We start from the raw sequence: 18,708 nt of genomic DNA on the forward strand, positions 1-18,708 counted from the left end.
ATTGGAAAAGACTCTGATGCTGGGAGGGATTAGCAGCAGGAGGAGAAGGGGATGACAGAGGATGAGATGGCTGGATGGCATCACTGACTCGATGGACTTGAGTCTGAGTGAACTCTGGGAGTTTGTGATGGACAGGGAGGCCTGGCGTGCTTCGATTCATGGGGTTGCAAAGAGTTGGACACGACTGAGCGACTGAACTGAACTGAACTGAACTGAGAAGGCCACAGTTCCACTGTCTTAAGTTACAGGACAGAATTTCATTTGGCCTGAATGGCTGGGTATTTTTAAGGGGGAAAAGCCTAGAAATGAGGAAGCTTTAGAGATAGAAGACACGGGGTTTATAGGTAAACTCTGCTTAAATTATTATATGTCCCCTTAATTATGCTAATGTGGAGGAAGCTCCAAGGAAACTGTGAAAATAGCTAGATAGTTCTAGAAAGAACTAAACAGATATTTTTGGTGCTGCCTGAGAAGAAAAATTTGGAGATTAATCTGTCTAATTAACAGAGTAACTAATTAAGTGAGTAACAGAGTTAAAATTAATGCTTGCCAGAGGAAGTTAGGGAGAAGGCAATGGCAACCTACTCCAGTACTCTTGCCTGGAAAATCCCATGGATGGAGGAGCCTGGTAGGCTGCGGTCCATGGGGTCGCGAAGAGTCGGACACGACTGAGCGACTTCACTTTCACTTTCACTTTCATGCATTGGAGAAGGAAATGGCAACCCACTCCAGGGTTCTTGCCTTGAGAATCCCAGGGACAGGGGAGCCTGGTGGGCTGCAGTCTATGGGGTCGCACAGAGTCGGACATGACTGAAGTGACTCAGCAGCAGCAGCAGAGGAAGTTATCGAAACCCAATAAATAAATAAACTACCTTATTTTCAAAAGCACCCTTCCTACATTCAAAACCTGTTGCAAAAGCGAAGAAAAAGAAAAACATGACACATAGTCAAGACAAAAGGCAGTCAATGGAAATTGACCCTAAGATGACTCAGATATCGGAACCAGCAGAAAAGGACTTTTTAGCAGCTTTTGTAAATATGTTTAAGGGCTAAACAAAAAATGCTATCATAATTATTGAACAAATGTATAACTTTAGTGGAGAAGTGGAAACTAGAAAAGAGAGCAAAATGAAAATACTATAATTGACAAGTACAAATTTAAAGTTTTAAAGGATGGCCTTAATAGCAGATAGAAGATGGCAGAAGCAGAGGTTGGTGAAGTTGAAGATAGATTAATAGAAAATATTCAGTCTGAAACAACAGAAACAAAGTCTTGTTGACCTGTGGGACAATATCAAGGGGACAAATAAATATGCAATTAGAGTTTCAGAACAAAAAGAGAGAAAGAATTTGGCTGAAAAATACTTAAAGAAATAATATTCCCCAAATTCCAAAATGTCGGAAAGCATATCAACTTCTGGGCTTAAAAAACTCAGCCAATTCAAGCAGAGTAAGTACAAAGGAAACCATATCTAGGGACATCATGGTAAAATGACTGAAAAGCAAAGGCAAATAAATCTTGAAAGCATGCAGAGAAGTAGATCACTTCTCATCAGAAATTATGTGACCCAGAAGACATTGGAATAATATATTTAAGACTCTGGAAGGGGAAAAGTTGTCTGCTTTGAATCCTTATAATATAAAATATTCTTCAATAATGAAGGCAAAATAAGGATATTTCTAGCTATATAAAAGTTCAGATAAGTTGTTTTAGGAAGTTCCTTAGACCAAAGGGAAATAATACTAGGTGGAATTTCAGATCTATAGGAAGCAATTGCTGCTGCTGCTGCTGCTGCTAAGTCGCTTCAGTCGTGTCCAACTCTGTTCGACCCTGTAGACTGCAGCCCACCAGGCTCCCCCGTCCCTGGGATTCTCCAGGCAAGAACGCTGGAGTGGGTTGCCATTTCCTTCTCCAATGCATGAAAGTGAAAAGTGAAAGTGAAGTTGCTCAGTCGTGTCCGACTCTTAGCAACCCCATGGACTGCAGCCCACCAGGCTCCTCCATAGGTGTACCATAATAAATATAAAAAACACCACCTATTTTCTTTTCATAAATTCTTTAGAGATAAAGATTGTTCAGGACTTCCTTGGCAGTCCAGTAGTTGAGACTCTGTGCTCCCAATGCCAGAGGGACAGGTTCAATCCCTGGTCAGGGAACTAAGATCCTGCATGCCACACAGTGTGACAAAAAAAAAAAAGATTTTAAAAAACAAATAATAACTAAATAGACATTTCTCCAAATAAGACATACAAAGGGCTAACAAACACATGAAAAGATGCTCAACATCACTCATTATCAGAGAAATGAAAATCAAAACCACTATGAGGTACCATTTCACATCAGTCAGAATGGCTGCGATCCAAAAGTCTACAAATAATAAATGCTGGAGAGGTTGTGGAGAAAAGGGAACCCTCTTACACTGTTGGTGGGAATGCAAACTAGTACAGCCACTATGGAGAACAGTGTGGAGATTCCTTAAAAATCTGGAAATAGAACTGCCTTATGATCCAGCAATCCCACTGCTGGGCATACACACTGAGGAAACCAGAATTGAAAGAGACACATGTACCCCAATGTTCATCGCAGCACTGTTTATAATAGCCAGGACATGGAAGCAACCTAGATGTCCATCAGCAGATGAATGGATAAGAAAGCTGTGGTATATATACACAATGGAGTATTACTCAGCCATTAAAAAGAAAACATTTGAATCAGTTCTAATGAGGTGGATGAAACTGGAGCCTATTATACAGAGTGAAGTAAGCCAGAAGGAAAAACACCAATACAGTATACTAACGCATATATATGGAATTTAGAAAGATGGTAACAATAACCGTGTATACGAGACAGCAAAAGAGACACTGATGTATAGAACAGTCTTTTGGACTCTGTGGGAGAGGGAGAGGGTGGAATGATTTGGGAGAATGGCATTGAAACATGTAAAATATCATGTATGAAACGAGATGCCAGTCCAGGTTCGATGCACGATACTGGATGCTTGGGGCTGGTTCACTGGGACAACCCAGAGGGATGGTATGGGGAGGGAGGAGGGAGGAGGTTTCAGGATGGGGAACACATGTATACCTGTGGTGGATTCATTTTGATATTTGGCAAAACTAATACAATTATGTAAAGTTTAAAAATAAAATAAAATTAAAAAAAAAAACAAATAATGTAACATTATTGTGAAATTAACAATATATATAGATATAAAATATATGACAGTAGTACAGAGGCTAGAAAGTGCTAAGTACAATTGTATTGTTCCAAGTTCCTTGTATTTTTCATGAAATAGTATATTAACTCTAAACTCTGATAAGAAATGGTTGAATATTGCAACACTTAATCTAAAAAGAAACAGTGCCCAAATGTGAAAATAAGGAAGACAAAGAATGTTTCAATAGTTCCATTTCTTTCAAAGAAGTTAAATTGATTACTAATAAGTTTTCCTACAAAGAAAATTTTATGTCCAGATAAAACTGGTGAATTCTATCATAAATGCCAATCTTACACAAATTCTCTCAGAAAATTGAGGAGAAATGAACCTTTCCCAACTTGTTTTATGAAGTTAGCTCAAGTCTGGTACCAAAAGCTGGCAAAGATATTACAGAAAAGAAATTTACAAATTAATATTCCCCATTTAAATGTTAATATATTGATGTTAACACATAATGATAAAGTAGGATGCATTGCAGGAAATCAAGGTAGGGTCAACAATCAAAGATCAATCAATATGATTCACCACATGAACAGAATAAAAAACATAAATAATCTAATCATCTCAGTTGGTGTAGAAAAAGCATATGGCAAAATTCAACATCCATTTACAACTAAACTCTCAGTAGACACTTCCTCAATCTGATAAGGGGTATTTCCCTTATCAGACGGTGGCTTAGACGGTGAAGCGTCTGCCTACAATGCGGGAGACCTGGGTTCGATCCCTGGGTCAGGAAGATCCCCTGGAGAAGGAAATAGCAAGCCACTCCAGTACTCTTGCCTGGAAAATCCCATGGATGGAGGAACCTGGTAGGCTATAGTCCATGGGCTTGCAAAGAGTTGGACACAACTGAGCGACTTGATTTCACTTATGGTTAAGAACACACTTGGTGGTGAACTAGTTAACAGTTTTCTCCTAAGATAAGGACAAAGCAGGAATATCTATTTTTCCTACTTTTATTCAACAGTATACTGTAAGTTCTAACCAGTGCATAAGGTAAGAGAAACAAATAAAAATCATTAGTTTGGAAAGAAAGAAAATGAAATTTTCTTTATTTTCAAACATGTTTGTTCACATGGAAAACTATAAAGATATTCCAACACAATTACAGGAACTAATATAGTGATTTCATTAAGGTCAGTTTATAAAAGTCAATCTCATTACTATAGTGTCCAAAAATTGGAAAATAAATTAAAAAAAATAACAGCTCCACTTATGATAGCAATGAAACATAAAATGCTTAGAAATAAAATTAATAAAAGATGTTTAAGGCCTTTCCAAAGGAAATTACAAAATATTCCTGACAGCTATTAAAGGAAATCTAAACAGAGAGCTACATTCATGGATTAGCAAATTGAGTGCTGAAAAGATGAAAGTTTCCCCCAAATTGGTATATAAAATTTTAATAAAAATCTCAGCAGGACTTTTAAAAAATTGGGGAGCTTATTCTAAAATTTATGCGGAAACACAAAGAACTCAGAATAGCCAAACAACACTGAAAAAAAGCAGAACAAAGATGAAGGACTCGGAGACTTGATTTCGAACTTACTATAAGGTTATGACCATCAAGACAGCTTGGCACTGTCACAAGGATAGAAATATCGACCAATGGAAAATATAATGTTCTGAAATAGACTCATACATATAAGGTTAATTGATTTTAAATACATGCAACCAATGAATTCAGTGGAAACAAATCTCTTCAGCAAATAGTCCTGGAACAATTGAGCAAATATGTGGAAAATATGAACCTCAATTTCACAAAAATTAATTGGGTATGGAGTATAGTTCTAAATATAAATACCAAAATTATGAACTGTTTAGAATAAAACATGAGAAAATATCTTCCTAACTTTGAGGGTAGACATAAATATAGTCATAACACAAAAACACTAAATATAAAAAAGAAAAATAAAATAAATTGGGCTGCATCAAATGAAAACCTTTTGCTTATTAAAATATGCCATTAATAAAATAAAATGGGAATAGCAGATTCATTGATAACAATTCATTAATAAAATGAAATAGCAGAAAATAGTTGTAGTACATATATCTAACATCATCATTGTATGTAGAGCATATGAAGAATTCACACCCAAGGGACAAATAATTCAATGAAAAAAGACAAAAGTCTAGCAGATATTTGCCAAGAGAATATATATAAATGGCCAACAGTATATGAAAAAGTGGTCAATGTTATTTGTCATTTGCAAAATGTAATAAAATCATGAGATACTATTTCAAAGTCAAATATTGGGAATGATGTGCAGTTCTCATACATTGAGAGAAGGAGAGTAGAATGATATAACTACTTTGGAAAACTTGTTGGGCAGTTTCTTATAAAGGTAAATACACACCCCCCCAGTGATACAGTAATTCCACTCCGAGGTTTTTACTTCAAAGAAGTGAAAATTTATATTAAACTGATTTATGAAAGAATGTTAGTGATAACTTAAAAAAGAATAATCTCAAACTTGAGAAAACTCAAATGTCCATCAAAAAACAAAGCATTAAAAATTTCACGCCAGTAAGAATGGCTGTGATCCAAGTCTACAAGCAATAAATGCTGGAGAGGGTGTGGAGAAAAGGGAACCCTCTTACACTGTTCATGGGAATGCAAACTAGTACAGCCACTATGGAGAACAGTGTGGAGATTCCTTAAAAAACTAGAAATAGAACTGCCATATGATCCAGCAATCCAACTGCTGGGCATACACACCGAGGAAACCAGAATTGAAAGAGACACATGTACCCCAATGTTCATCGCAGCACTGTTTATAATAGCCAGGACGTGGAAGCAACCTAGATGTCCATCAGCAGATGAATGGATAAGAAAGCTGTGGTACATATACACAATGGAGTATTACTCAGCCATTAAAAAGAATGAATTTGAATCAGTTCTAATGAGGTGGATGAAACTGGAGCCTATTATACAGAGTGAAGTAAGCCAGAAAGAAAACACCAATACAGTATACTAACACATATATATGGAATTTAGAAAGATGATAACGACAACCCTGTATGCGAGACAGCAAAAGAGACATAGATGTATAGAACAGTCTTTTGGACTCTGTGGGAGAGGGAGGTGGGGGATGATTTGGGAGAATGGCTTTGAAACATGTATAATATCATATAAGAAATGAATCACCAGTCCAGGTTCGATGCAGGGAAGCTTGGGGCTGGTGCACTGGGATGACCCAGAGGGATGGTATGGGGAGGGAGGTGGGAGGGGGGTTCAGGATGGGGAACACGTGTACACCCGTGGCGGATGCATGTTGATGTATGGCAAAACCAATACAATATTGTAAAGTAAAAAAAAAAATTGTGATAAATTTGCTGGAGTATAGCTGATTAACGATGTTGTGTTGGTTTCAGGTGTACAACGAAGTGATTTGGTTATACATACACATGTATCTAGGGCTTTCCAGTGGCTCAGCAGTAAAGAATCTGCCTGTCAGTGTAAGAGACACGGGTTTGATCCCTGGGTCAGGATGATCCTCTGGAGGAAGTCATTGCAACCTACTCTAGTATTCTTGCCTGGGTAATCCTGTGGACAGAGGAGTTTGGGAGTCAGACAGGACTTAGCAGCTAAACAACAACAACAAAAACTACAAAAACATACATGTATCTATTCTTTTTCAAATTCTTTCCCACTTAGATTGTTACATAATATTGAACAGAGTTCCCTGCGCTATACAGTAGGTCTTTGTTGGTTATCCATTTAAAATATAGCAGTGTGTACCTGTCAATCCCAGACTTCCTAACTATCCCTCTCCTCAACCCTTCCTCCCTGCTAACTATTACAGAGAGATATTTACTTAACTTATATATTTAGGTAAAGAAATAAAACCTCACAATCTAACTTTGATCAATAATTTGTAAAGATGGATGAGGACAATAGTAAAAGTTCAAAAAAAAATCTATGGTATATTTGAACAGTGGAATTAATACTCAGCAATTGGGAAGATGAGCTATGAGATAAGCAAACCATGGATAAATCTCAAAAACATTTTGTTGTGTGAAAAAAGTCAGACAGAAAAGAGGGAGCAGTGTATTATTTCATTTATAAGAACTATCAGAAATCAGCAAAACTAAAGGGTGATAGAATTCAAAACTGTGATTTCTCACAGGAGATGAGAGATTGAAAGGGGACATGATGAGTCCTTCTAGGGGGAAAGGAATTTTCTGCATCTCAACTGAGGTGATGGCAACATGTCATATATGTTTCTCAAAACTCATTTAGTATTTGTACATTTTACCATAGGTAAACTTTATCCCCCAAGTGAACTGTAATCAAAAAAGAAAGTAAAATGAAATTAACAAATGACATAAACATTAAATTAAAGCAGAGTGTCTATTCTCACTGTAAAAATAAACAATGCAGAGTAAAAGGAAAATTACTCATTTCTCTTCTTTCCTTCAACCCCCAGCTTGATTTACATCTCTTGTGATAACCATGGTTACCAGTTTGTTTTCCCAACATGCCCTTTAAATCCAGCCACAGAGTCCTAAAAAGAAGTTAACTGGGTCAAATTGGAAGTGAGGATGGTGGAAGAAAATGGTTGGCTTCTGTGAAGAGAATTCTTTTCATTAATCAGATTTTTTTTAGAAAAGAAAAAATATGGAGAGTATATTCTCCAAAGGTCCTTTGCTACCCACAATTTAGAATGTGTGTTGGTTTTCTGTGGTCAAACTGGATGTGTGTACACTTTTCTCTGCATATGCATATATAAGCCCTTTCCAGGATCATACCTGAGCTCTCTAGCAGATGTGTGTGGAATGTTCAATTGCAGATCTGTGGCATGTAGGAATGTTCCAGTACTGTTGGACATTTGAGAAGAATCTAAAATGATATTCTCAATTCATTCTTGCTTTTCAAGAAATTATGAGTAATGAGCAACAACAATAAAGCATCACCACATGGCTGTCTTACAAGGCTGCTGCTGCTGCTGCTGCTAAGTTGCTTCAGTCGTGTCCGACTCAGCGCGACCCCATAGATGGCAGCCCACCAGTCTCCACCGTCCCTGGGATTCTCCAGGCAAGAACACTGGAGTGGGTTGCCATTTCCTTCTCCAATGCAGGAAAGTGAAGAGTGAAAGTGAAGTCTCTACGTCGTGTCGGACTCTTAGCGACCCCTCAAGGCTGGGCACCCTTTAAGGGCCCTGAGCGCTAGGGCCTGCTCTTTGTGGAGAAGCCATGACAGGGGACTAAGAGACAACTGTGGTCTAGAACAGACAGCCTCGTTTCGTGCCACTGACCCTGGCTTCAGGTGACCAGAGGAAATTCAGTGTCTCCCGTGAGTGGCTCAACTCGAGTCAGTCCAATTCATTTCCATTCACTCAATTAAATTAAAACAACTTACTTGGTGCTAAGTGTGTATTGCTAGGATTAGGAATGTTCTAGGACTACACTCCTCAACACAATGGCCACAGCCCCTCATATGGATATTGAATCTTTGAAATATGGCTTGTCTAAATTGAGATGTGCTCCAAATAGGAAATATCAGATTTTGAAGATGTAGATATTCAAAATACCTCATGAATATTTATGTTCATACTGTTCATATTTTTTGTTCATGTAGGTTGAAATGATAATATTTTGGCAATATTACATTAAATAAGACATTATTAAAATTAATTTTCACTTATTTTTTTTTAAACGTGGCTACTAGACAATTTAAATTACATTTTGAACTGTGGTGTTGGAGAAGACTCTTGAGAGTCCCTTGGACTGCAAGGAGATCCAACCAGTCCATTCTGAAGGAGATCAGCCCTGGGATTTCTTTGGAAGGAATGATGCTAAAGATGAAACTCCAGTACTTTGGCCACCTCATGTGAAGAGTTGACTCATTGGAAAAGACTCTGATGCTGGGAGGGATTGGGGGCAGGAGGAGAAGGGGACGACAGAGGATGAGATGGCTGGATGGCATCAGTGACTCGATGGACGTGAGTCTCAGTGAACTCCGGGAGTTGGTGTTGGACAGGGAGGCCTGGCGTGCTTCGATTCATGGGGTCACAGAGTCGGACATGACTGAGCGACTGATCTGATCTGATATCACTCCCACATTTGTGGGTCATATTATATTTCTGTTGAATAGAGCTGTTTAGGGTATTTTAGTGGGGAGGAAAGATCACTACAGGTTACCCAAGTAGACTCAGAGGCTAGCAAGATTGGCCCCATGGAGGACATCAACCCTAAGCTACTTACGCAAATTCCTTTTTTCTGAAAATAGAGACTTCGGGGGACCACAGGATTCTTCACCTCAATGCCACTTTCCTCAATCTCCTACAAACTTGTGTAGTTTAGTGTGATAAACACATTTCTCTTGTTGGTGCAAACAGGTATTTACATGGAAATACTAAAAACAAACCACAGAGGTTATTCCTCATTTGGTCCTAAAAGACAGAATCTTCTCAAAAGTTAGTATGGTTTAGAAAGGACTAGATTAACAACACTTGACAGATATTGCCAGTTAAGTCAGGAATATGAGGTAGCCTGGGTTGGATGTAGCCTGTGATGTTGGTGGTAATTGATGAAAAAAAAAATGACATATTTGAAGTGGTATCTGTAGGTGGCACATGGGAGTGACTGTGGTGCCTTCGAGAATGTGGAAATAAAGGAAATACAACTACCTTCTGAGAGCTGCCTGTGAAAATTATGCAAACAGCTAAAAAGCAGGGGCCCAAATTTACATGCCTATGGTGTCCACGTGGGTAATAAAAATGAGAACAGTGGGCTAACTTCAGGGCTGAGATTTAATTCCCCATCTATAGAAGCCATCAGAATTCTGTTCAGTTGATTTTTGCTGTCTGGGACCAGTATTACCAAGTCTGAACTTCAAAGACATACCTAGATTTTTAAAGGCTAGCAACTAAATTAAAAAAGAAAATTAACCACTTTGAGATCTGAATCAAATAACTCTGGTTTTATCAATAAAATCAACCAACAGATTTCCTTTGTTTTGCTTCTATATTTACTGCACCTTTGGATCACATGTTTAAATGAAAATCCCATGACACAAAATTAAATATCATTTACAGGCACCAACCATAAGCCAAACACTAATCCTCCTACCCCAGTGTGAACGGTTGTTGTGATCAGACTTTAAATGTGATTCTTGAGTCACAGAGCTAGTTATTGGTTGTATTGATTATTAGGATGACAACTTCCCTGCCTGTTTCTGGAGCTTCAGCTTTGTCACTGCCAGTACCTGGGAGCCGGTTAGGGTGCTGGTGAACAAAAAGTTTCTAGGTCCCCCAGTGAGAATGGATTTATACTGATGTATGATCTACTGCCCTTTCTGTCACCTCCCCTCAAAGACTTGAGCGTGGGATGAATATTTAGGTCACTACAAGAGTTGCATTTATCCATGTCAAGTTGTCACTTGGCATGCTGGTCATTTGCCTCTGTGATTTTGGCTAGTCCATCTCCAAGAGATGGATCCACATGTTGAACATGAAATTATTGGTTTCTAAGTCTGGGAGTCTGGTGGCCAGATCAGGCAGGTGGTAAGTGCTTGTTGGAAAATGACCCTGGTGAGCCCTCTGGGAAACATCTGGTTTCCATCAAAAATCCCACCTGTGTAAAGACTTCAGCAGAACTCAGTTTTCAGTGATTTCCAATTTCTTTCTTTATAAATTTATATTCACAGAAAAAAAGGAAAAGCTTGCATAAAGCAATTTTGGGGGAAAGAAGTCCAAATTTAGCAGCAAATTCAACACTATTTAAGGGGGCTTTAACTTGAGCTACAGCCCCAGGTGGCCCTAAGTGGTAAAAAAAACAAAACAAAACAAAACACAAAATCCTGCCAATGCAGAAGACATAAGAGATGCAGGTTCGATCCCTGGGCCGAGAAGATCCCCTGGAGGAGGGCACGGCAACCCATTCCAGTATTCTTGTCTGGAGAATCCCAGGAGGAGCCTGGTGGGCTATAGTCCATAGAATCACAAAGAGTCAGGTATGACTGAAATGACTTAACACACACTTAACTTGAGCTACCCGGCTGCTCAGAATCCAGGAGTTGCACGAATCTTCCCCTCAAGTTGTGGCTAACTGCGAAAATGACTGCCCTCCAGAAGCATCTCAGCCTACTAAGGGCTTCATGCTTACTTTTTAACGTGGAAAACATGTCTTAAAACAATCCCTTTCCAATGGGAATATCTGAATCCAACCTAGCAACCCAAACAGAGGCTACGGACAGGTTAAAATATGACAGGAGAAATCAAGAGACTTGTGAAAGGAAGTGGGGAAGTTTGTTCAAGTGGCCAAGGAAGTGGTCAGACACTGTTATGAGTGAAAGTGGACAGAAGGTCAACCTCCGCCTCTCCAAATAAAACCACTGCTGTTTACCACCCAGCTGGCTGGAGAGGCAGAGCAGACCTCTGTGTCAGAGGGGGTTTTGCCCACAAAAATGATGTGCATCTTTTGAATGAGTTGTTCAGCAGCTTTAGTGGAGTGTACTTGTTGCAAAGACTTTGGACATTGTAGGTTCCTCTTCTCTAGATGTATGTTATTCCTGGAAAGCATGTGATAGAAGTGAACTGACAGAGGCAGAATGAGAACACACTATGGCACTCAAGTTCAAGGTCATATTTATCCAAAGACCTTAGCAGGAGACATTGCATGCACAGAGGCAGGGAATTAACATAAGACATGGGATCCAGGGCTTGTCAAGACCATGTATTGTGGGAGATTGGCTGTCTATGGAATATAAGAAGCCCTCTTTTACTACTGGTAGATTTTGACTCATTTTCCTTACTACACAACTAACTAAAATTAGGTCATCTGATATGAATTTGGAAATAGCCACAAGTCAGAATTTCATGACAGAGTATTTTTTTTAAGTGATCAGAGATAGTAACTATTGGCAACAAGAGATGTTTTGTGGAAGAGGGAGAAGATAAGTTCTCTGAGCTCTTTACTAAACTTTCAAATCCGCTAAGAGACTTTCTCTTTCTTTTTACCTTTTTTAGTGGCTCCGTGAAACCCAGAGTCAATTTCTTCCTGTGGATTTTTAGAAAACTGGTATCGGCAACTGGCTGGGTGGCCGTTGGGTCTAGATTCACAGAGTTTTGACTTAGTGCCTCTTTTTCATTACTTATTACATACTGGATGTATCATCTAATTAAATAATTGAAGTATTAAATTATTTAACCATCACATCTCCCTATGAGGTGGTATTTAACAGGTGAAGAAACAAAGGAATAGATAAGCTACACAACTTACTGTAGGTTAAAAAACTAGTTAAGTGCTCGTGTTAGGATCAGAAACCAGGCACCCGCCCAGGAATATGGCTTGAAGACACTAGATTGTTCCATGTTGGGCAAAGAGCCATTAGGGGAGGAGTGAACCAGGACAATCAGAATTTAAATTCTGCCATGAAGTCAGGAGGGATGTGGGACCTCCCACATCCACACCATCATTTGGCTGTAGCAGCGAGGACCTGAAAGATGAGCTCCTGAGTGTTTCTTTGCTTGAGTCTCTTGGTGAAAGACAAGGAGTTTGAGGAAGTTTTTGGAATTTACTTGATTTTAATATTTGATAATTAGCCCCCACACTCTCCTTCGCAGCTGTTGCTGTGCAGTATATGAAAGAGAGATCAAGGATTTCTAAGCACCCGTTGAAGGCACCATTCCTCACCATATTTCAAATTCCAGATTGGTGCTGTTGATGTCCGAGTCATCAAACATGCAGGTCAGCAAGTGCTGGAGTCCATCCACTTCCAGCTGACTGTAGCATGAGAATGAGTAGTCATCCAGTTCTGCATCGTCAAAATCTCCTGGCAAGGAACAAACCTACAGATGTTAATGAAGCCAAGAAGTGCCCTCTTGTGCAATCTGAACTGATGTTGCTGAAATGGTAGCCTTTCACGGCAGACATGAAGGAGTGGTGATTGTTTGTCTAAAGAAGGAAAGCCCAAGGGCAGAGGCAAGGAATAGGACTTCAAAAAAAAAAAATAAATAAATAAAATAAAAGCAAACAAAATGACAAAACTCAAACAAAGCTTAATGAGCACAGATTTTTTCCTAACAGAAAAAAGTCATCACAATTGTCTCCAAAGATTTATAAATATCTTGCTATTGGGCAAGTGCATTGGAAATCTAGAATGAGACACTAAACACATCCTTTCTTTTATATAATGAGTATTTCTTTTGTTAGTCTATACATTTAAATGAGATACTCTATTATTTATGTGCCACCTAATCTAACCTTGTACTTTATTACTAATCTTCCTTTATTGCCTCCCAAGAATTGTTTTTGAATGAATAAAAGATGATAGCTATCTTGCAGTGAGAAGTTCACGTCTTAAAATGGTAGCTTCCCCTTACCTAAACAGATATCCCACCTAAAAGTCCCATTGATTTTTCCCATTGTGTAAATATTTATTTAAAGCCACTTGTCTTAAGCTACTAACTGAGGCAAACAGGATCAGAAAAAATTACATCACAGGACTCAGACCTGGTGGAGCTTCCCATGAATCTTAAAGATACTACTTCTGTGCTAATATATCCTCCTTTTAGAGATATTGTGTTTTATGAATATGAGCAAAATTTTAGAAGCATGCAGGAAACCAGAATTTTTATGCCATTGCTTTTGCAAAGTACTGTCTTTCAGAAATAGTATTTGATTTCTTAAGATGGATTGAGGCCCCTAAGATTAAATATATATATTTGTGTGTATATTTAATAGTATTTAATAAAGAAAAATATGTCATCAAAGATACTCCATCTGGGATCTGAGAAAATCCAGAGTAACCAAAGCCATTCTTGGAGAGATTGAGTGTGAGCTATGACTGCTTCAAGGTCCATTGATACTGAAATTACTTTGGCCACTGATACTAGAAAATTGAAGCTCCAGGGGTTGGGGAGATCCCTTGGAGAAGGGCATGGCAACCCACTCCAGTATTCTTGCCTGGAGAATCCCCATGGACAGAGGAGCCTGGTGGGGTCGCAAAAAGTCAGACATGACTGAGCTACTAAGCACAATACAACACAGCACTGGCTTTAAATAGGATAGAGAATATACTGAAAATTAAACCCCAACTGAGTATCCTGAAGGCCATGGGATTACAGACAGAACCCTCTTTACTTCAACAACCCAGTAGTTCTTTGGGAAAATTAGTAAAGCTGGTTGTGAGTGAACCAACCAGTTGAGAGAAAGGTCAGTTCAGTCAAAGCAACAAATCTTGAAGAGCCACACCTAGGTAAGAGCTGCAGGCACTGCTCTTTCTGACTATACCTAGAGTCTATCGAGCTCACAATTCTGCCACCAGCAGATTCCTGATGCTGGGAAAGATCTAAGGCAGGAGGAGAAGGGGACGACAGAGGATGAGATGGTTAGATGGTATCACCCACTTAAAGGACATGAGTTTGAGCAAACTCCAGGAGTTGGTGATGGACAGGGGAGTCTGGCGTGCTGCAGACCATGGGGTCGCAAAGAGTTGGACACGACTAAGTGACTGAACTGAACTGTATTTCAGCTGGACATGGCCCTCTTTTTAATGGCAGTTTTAAATAATGAAGGGCAGTCAACTATTCGGGGCTTCCATGTCAAAATATATTTGCTCCTAATATTACAGAGTGAGGTCCAGTCCCCTAATTGCTGGCACCTTTCTTGATGGAATGATTCTGGGTGGCTTTAGCCTGCCCTTATCTGGCAGTACTCATGCACTCTAAATATTTTCTCTTCCTTAGAACGTCTACCAATCTGGTACAATAGAACCTACAGTACTCTTTGGATTCAGACATTTGTGGGTCAACTTTGTCTCCAAAACTCTTTAACTCTTAAGCCAGAGAGAGCAGACTTTAGTAGATTCTGGGTATCAACAGAACAAAGCACTCCTGCTACCCTTAGCCATCCAATCTGGCAAAGCAAATTTGCTGTATATTCTTATACATTCTGTAAAGCAGTGACCACTTACAATAGCCAAGACATGGAAGCAACCTAAAGGTCCATTGACAGTTGAATTGATAAAAAAAACATGTAGTATATATATATATATATATATATGTGTGTGTGTGTGTGTGTGTGTGTGTATATATATATATATATATAGGAATATTACTCAGCCGTGAAAAAGAATGAAATAATTGCTATTATTTGCTGCAACATGGATGGATGCAGAGACTATCATACTAAGATAAGTAAGTCAGACAGAGAAAAATAAATATCATATGATATTGCTTATATGTAGAATCTAAAAAAATGATACAAATGAAATTATTTACAAAATAAAAATAGATTCACAGACATAGAAAACAAACTTACCTAATTTACCAAAGGGTGGAAGGTGGGGTGGGAGGCAGATAAATTAGGAATTTGGGATTAACATATACATACTACTATATATAACATAGGTAAATAATAAAACACTACTGCAAAGCACGGGGAACTATACTCAATATCTTGTAATAATCTATAATGGAAAAGAGTCTGAAAAAGACATATACATATGTGTGTGTGTGTCTCTCTATATACATATAACTGAATCACTTTGCTCTATACTTGAAACTAACACAACATTGTAAATTAATGATACTTTCATGAAAGAGAAAAAAGTAGTGGTCATATAGTTAAAATGGCTGTGTTTTGAGAAATAGCTCATTGGTTGTTTAGCAGGTTCTGAGCTCACTGATTCTGAGCCAAAGTTGCTTTATAAACAAGAAAAGTCCCCTCAATAACCTGCAAAATTGCATGGCATTTTACAGAGAGAATGTCATATCTGCTCTCAGCTTAATTAAGAGTCATATACACAGTGGTTAAGACCTTCAGCACCAGAGCTGGACAGATGTGGATTTAAATCCTGGCTGTTCCACTGTGTAGCTGTGATCCTTCATCAGATCCTCTCTAAGCTTCAGGGTTCTGATATTTAAATTCATGTTATTATGAGGAATCACTGAGTACAAAGATCTTGCTTAGAACACAGAAAACACTCAATAAGGGCTAGCTAAGACTATTATCACATTCTTTGAGAAATAAAGAAAAGGTGAAAAAAAAAAGAATTCTAATTCAAAGGATATACATGAAATCTTTGGGGGTTCCTTTGAAAAAGAGTGTTTTGTCAAAGGTATTATTATGACTACAGCTTTGAAATTACATAGAGCTTATGAATAGTGAGTTTTTTAAAATGCTCACTATAAAAATTAGAATTTTTGAAATATGTGTTACAGACAAGAATGTGGTTCTTGTGGTTTAGAAGTTTTCCTACTGGAAGGGCTTAGTTGATTAAAAGTATAAATGATTTGGATTTTTAAAAAAGTATCTTCTTTTGATAACTCTTATGCTTATCAGAGAACTAACTTATCTTTAACAAAGAGCAGTTGATTATTTTGAATTCCTGACACATCAAACCGAGAAGTATTTTGATGTAATCATGTGGATGGGTGGTTACAGATCTCTTAAAAAATACCCTGAAGTTTAAAAAGTTGAAGTGAAAACTCAGCTTTCAATTAGAATCCTTAATTTGTTTTTAAAATAAAATGACCACTGTGTTGGGTAGGGAAGCAGAAGGGATATATTATATTCCAAAGGGTAAGATTTATGTGTTACCTGCCAAGCATCTGTTTGTACAGACACAAGACAACATTTACCATGAAATAATTATCATCCCCCACAAAGTGATTCATTCACAGTCACACTATAAAAATGTCAACCCTCTGAAAATTCCATTAACTAAAATATGCTAGGGATTTCCTTCCTTAGTGATTACATGACTTAAGCTATCTAAGCTGAGTCATTAGGCTGACGTGCTTGATATCTTCACTAGGCAAATACTTTTTAAATCTTAAAGTGAAAGCAGTTAATTTTCAGGAACAATTTGGTGGTCCAAGTTTCCAGGTGGCTCCTCTGGGCCACTTCACCCTTGAGTAATTTCAGTTGTAATTACAATAGATTTACAAATTAGACAGCATCTGCCTCTAGGTACTAAGTATTTAAGGATTTTAAAGATAATTATTATATGATGATAAATTCATTGGCTGGATACAGTTAAACATATTTCAAAGAGAACTCATTCAGATCTTACCCCATTCAGTTATTCACTAAGAATACCACATGATCACACCAAAACTAAAGTATTTTGAAGAAATTTTCAAATATTTGTTAAATGTCTACTATGTTCTAGATACTGGAGTAGGTGCTGAGAAAACAGCAAAGGTAAGTGCAGACAAAGTGGTTGTTTCTAGATATTATTTTATCTTGAAAGTGGTGTTTTTGGAGCCTCCTAAAAAGCTAAAGCAAAACAAAATGAGCTTCTTTTCTTGGCAAGGTAAAGTTACCTTGAAGGTTCTCTAACAAGCATAACCATTGTGTCTCTATGGGTGTTCTTTTTGTAAGATCAGAGGCATCAACAAATATTTAAGATTCATATTGGGAGAGTCAAGTGCATCCCTTAACAATTCTAAGCCTTTATAGACCACTTGCAGTTTTGGCCCCAGGCCCCCTGTCCTGGTGGTTAGAACAGGCAAAATGGTGGTAAGCCCTCAAACTCCCTTAAATTTAACCCAGTGCCCCATTCCAGTCTATTAGGGATCTGAGCAACTGAAATAGATGCTAGGAATCATCTGAAATCCTGAAGAAAAATCAGAAATGACTCACCATTCTCTGCATAGCCGCTTTCTCCAGAAACGGCTTGAAGTAAATAGAAAAGCGTACCCAAAGCAATACTTAGAAGTGTCATTCTGAGAGAAACAGAGGAGACAGCAAGCGCGTGAGCCTATGCGTAGGAATGAATGAGAGAGAGAGAGAGAGAGCAACTTAAATCTATAGCTTTAGGACTTTATACTTGTTTAACCACAGGGGGGAAGTAGGGGGGAAGTCTAAACAGAAGAAAAGAAGGCAAGTGCCAGAAACAGGAAGTGTGAGTAAAAGTATTGCTGTTGTAAGCAGAAGCAGAGGAAAGGAAGGGATGGAGCCTTTCAGAGGCTGGTACCTCTTTGGCATCCCTGGCTGCCCCCAAATGTACTGGCCTTATTTCAGATGGAGGTGGTGGATTCAAATCTAGGCTTGAACTATCTTAGATCCACTTTAAAAGAATCATGAGACAAAAATCTAAACAGACAAAGTTTATCAATTGCTTGTCTGACTGAGTGTTGCTGTAAAGGAAGACTGTGCACTTAATGAAGTCATTTATTGAGGGTATATTTTAAATTGTCTACCTCCCATCTCTGAACATACATGATAGAGTTCCACAAATACAGTCACTTTTCTGTTGTGTTTTTTGTGTATTTCTGGTGGTTACTTATGCCTCATCCATCGTAGCAGGCACTTGAGAATTACTTGTTTAATGTAGAAGTTGCCAAGCTATGGCCCAGGAGCCAAATTTGGCCCACTACTTGTTCTTGTGGTGGGCTGCCCTGGTGGCTCAGACCGTAAAGAATCAGCCTGCTATGCAGGAGACCTGGGTCCGATCCCTGAGTTGGAAAGATCCCCTGGAGAAGGGAATGGCAAGCCACTCCAGTATTTTTGCCTGGAGAATTCCATGTACAGAGGA

General features: G+C 38.5%; 1 protein-coding gene across 1 annotated transcript in view; it reads right to left on the reverse strand.

Annotated features, from left to right (window-relative positions):
• Positions 1 to 18,035, reverse strand: part of IL7R (interleukin 7 receptor) — a 36,157-nt gene extending 18,122 nt beyond the window's left edge. The window contains exons 1-2 of the mRNA XM_010853801.1: positions 17,814 to 18,035; positions 12,858 to 12,996 (exon numbers count right to left, since the gene is read on the reverse strand). Coding sequence (XP_010852103.1) covers positions 12,858 to 12,996; positions 17,814 to 17,895 — 221 coding nt within the window. The 5' untranslated portion in view covers positions 17,896 to 18,035. The remainder of the gene's footprint in view (positions 1 to 12,857; positions 12,997 to 17,813) is intronic.
• Positions 18,036 to 18,708: the final 673 nt, after the last annotated feature.

The sequence above is a fragment of the Bison bison genome, unplaced genomic scaffold, assembly GCF_000754665.1.
Source record: "Bison bison bison isolate TAMUID 2011002044 unplaced genomic scaffold, Bison_UMD1.0 scf7180017864331, whole genome shotgun sequence".
Lineage (NCBI taxonomy): Eukaryota > Metazoa > Chordata > Mammalia > Artiodactyla > Bovidae > Bison > Bison bison.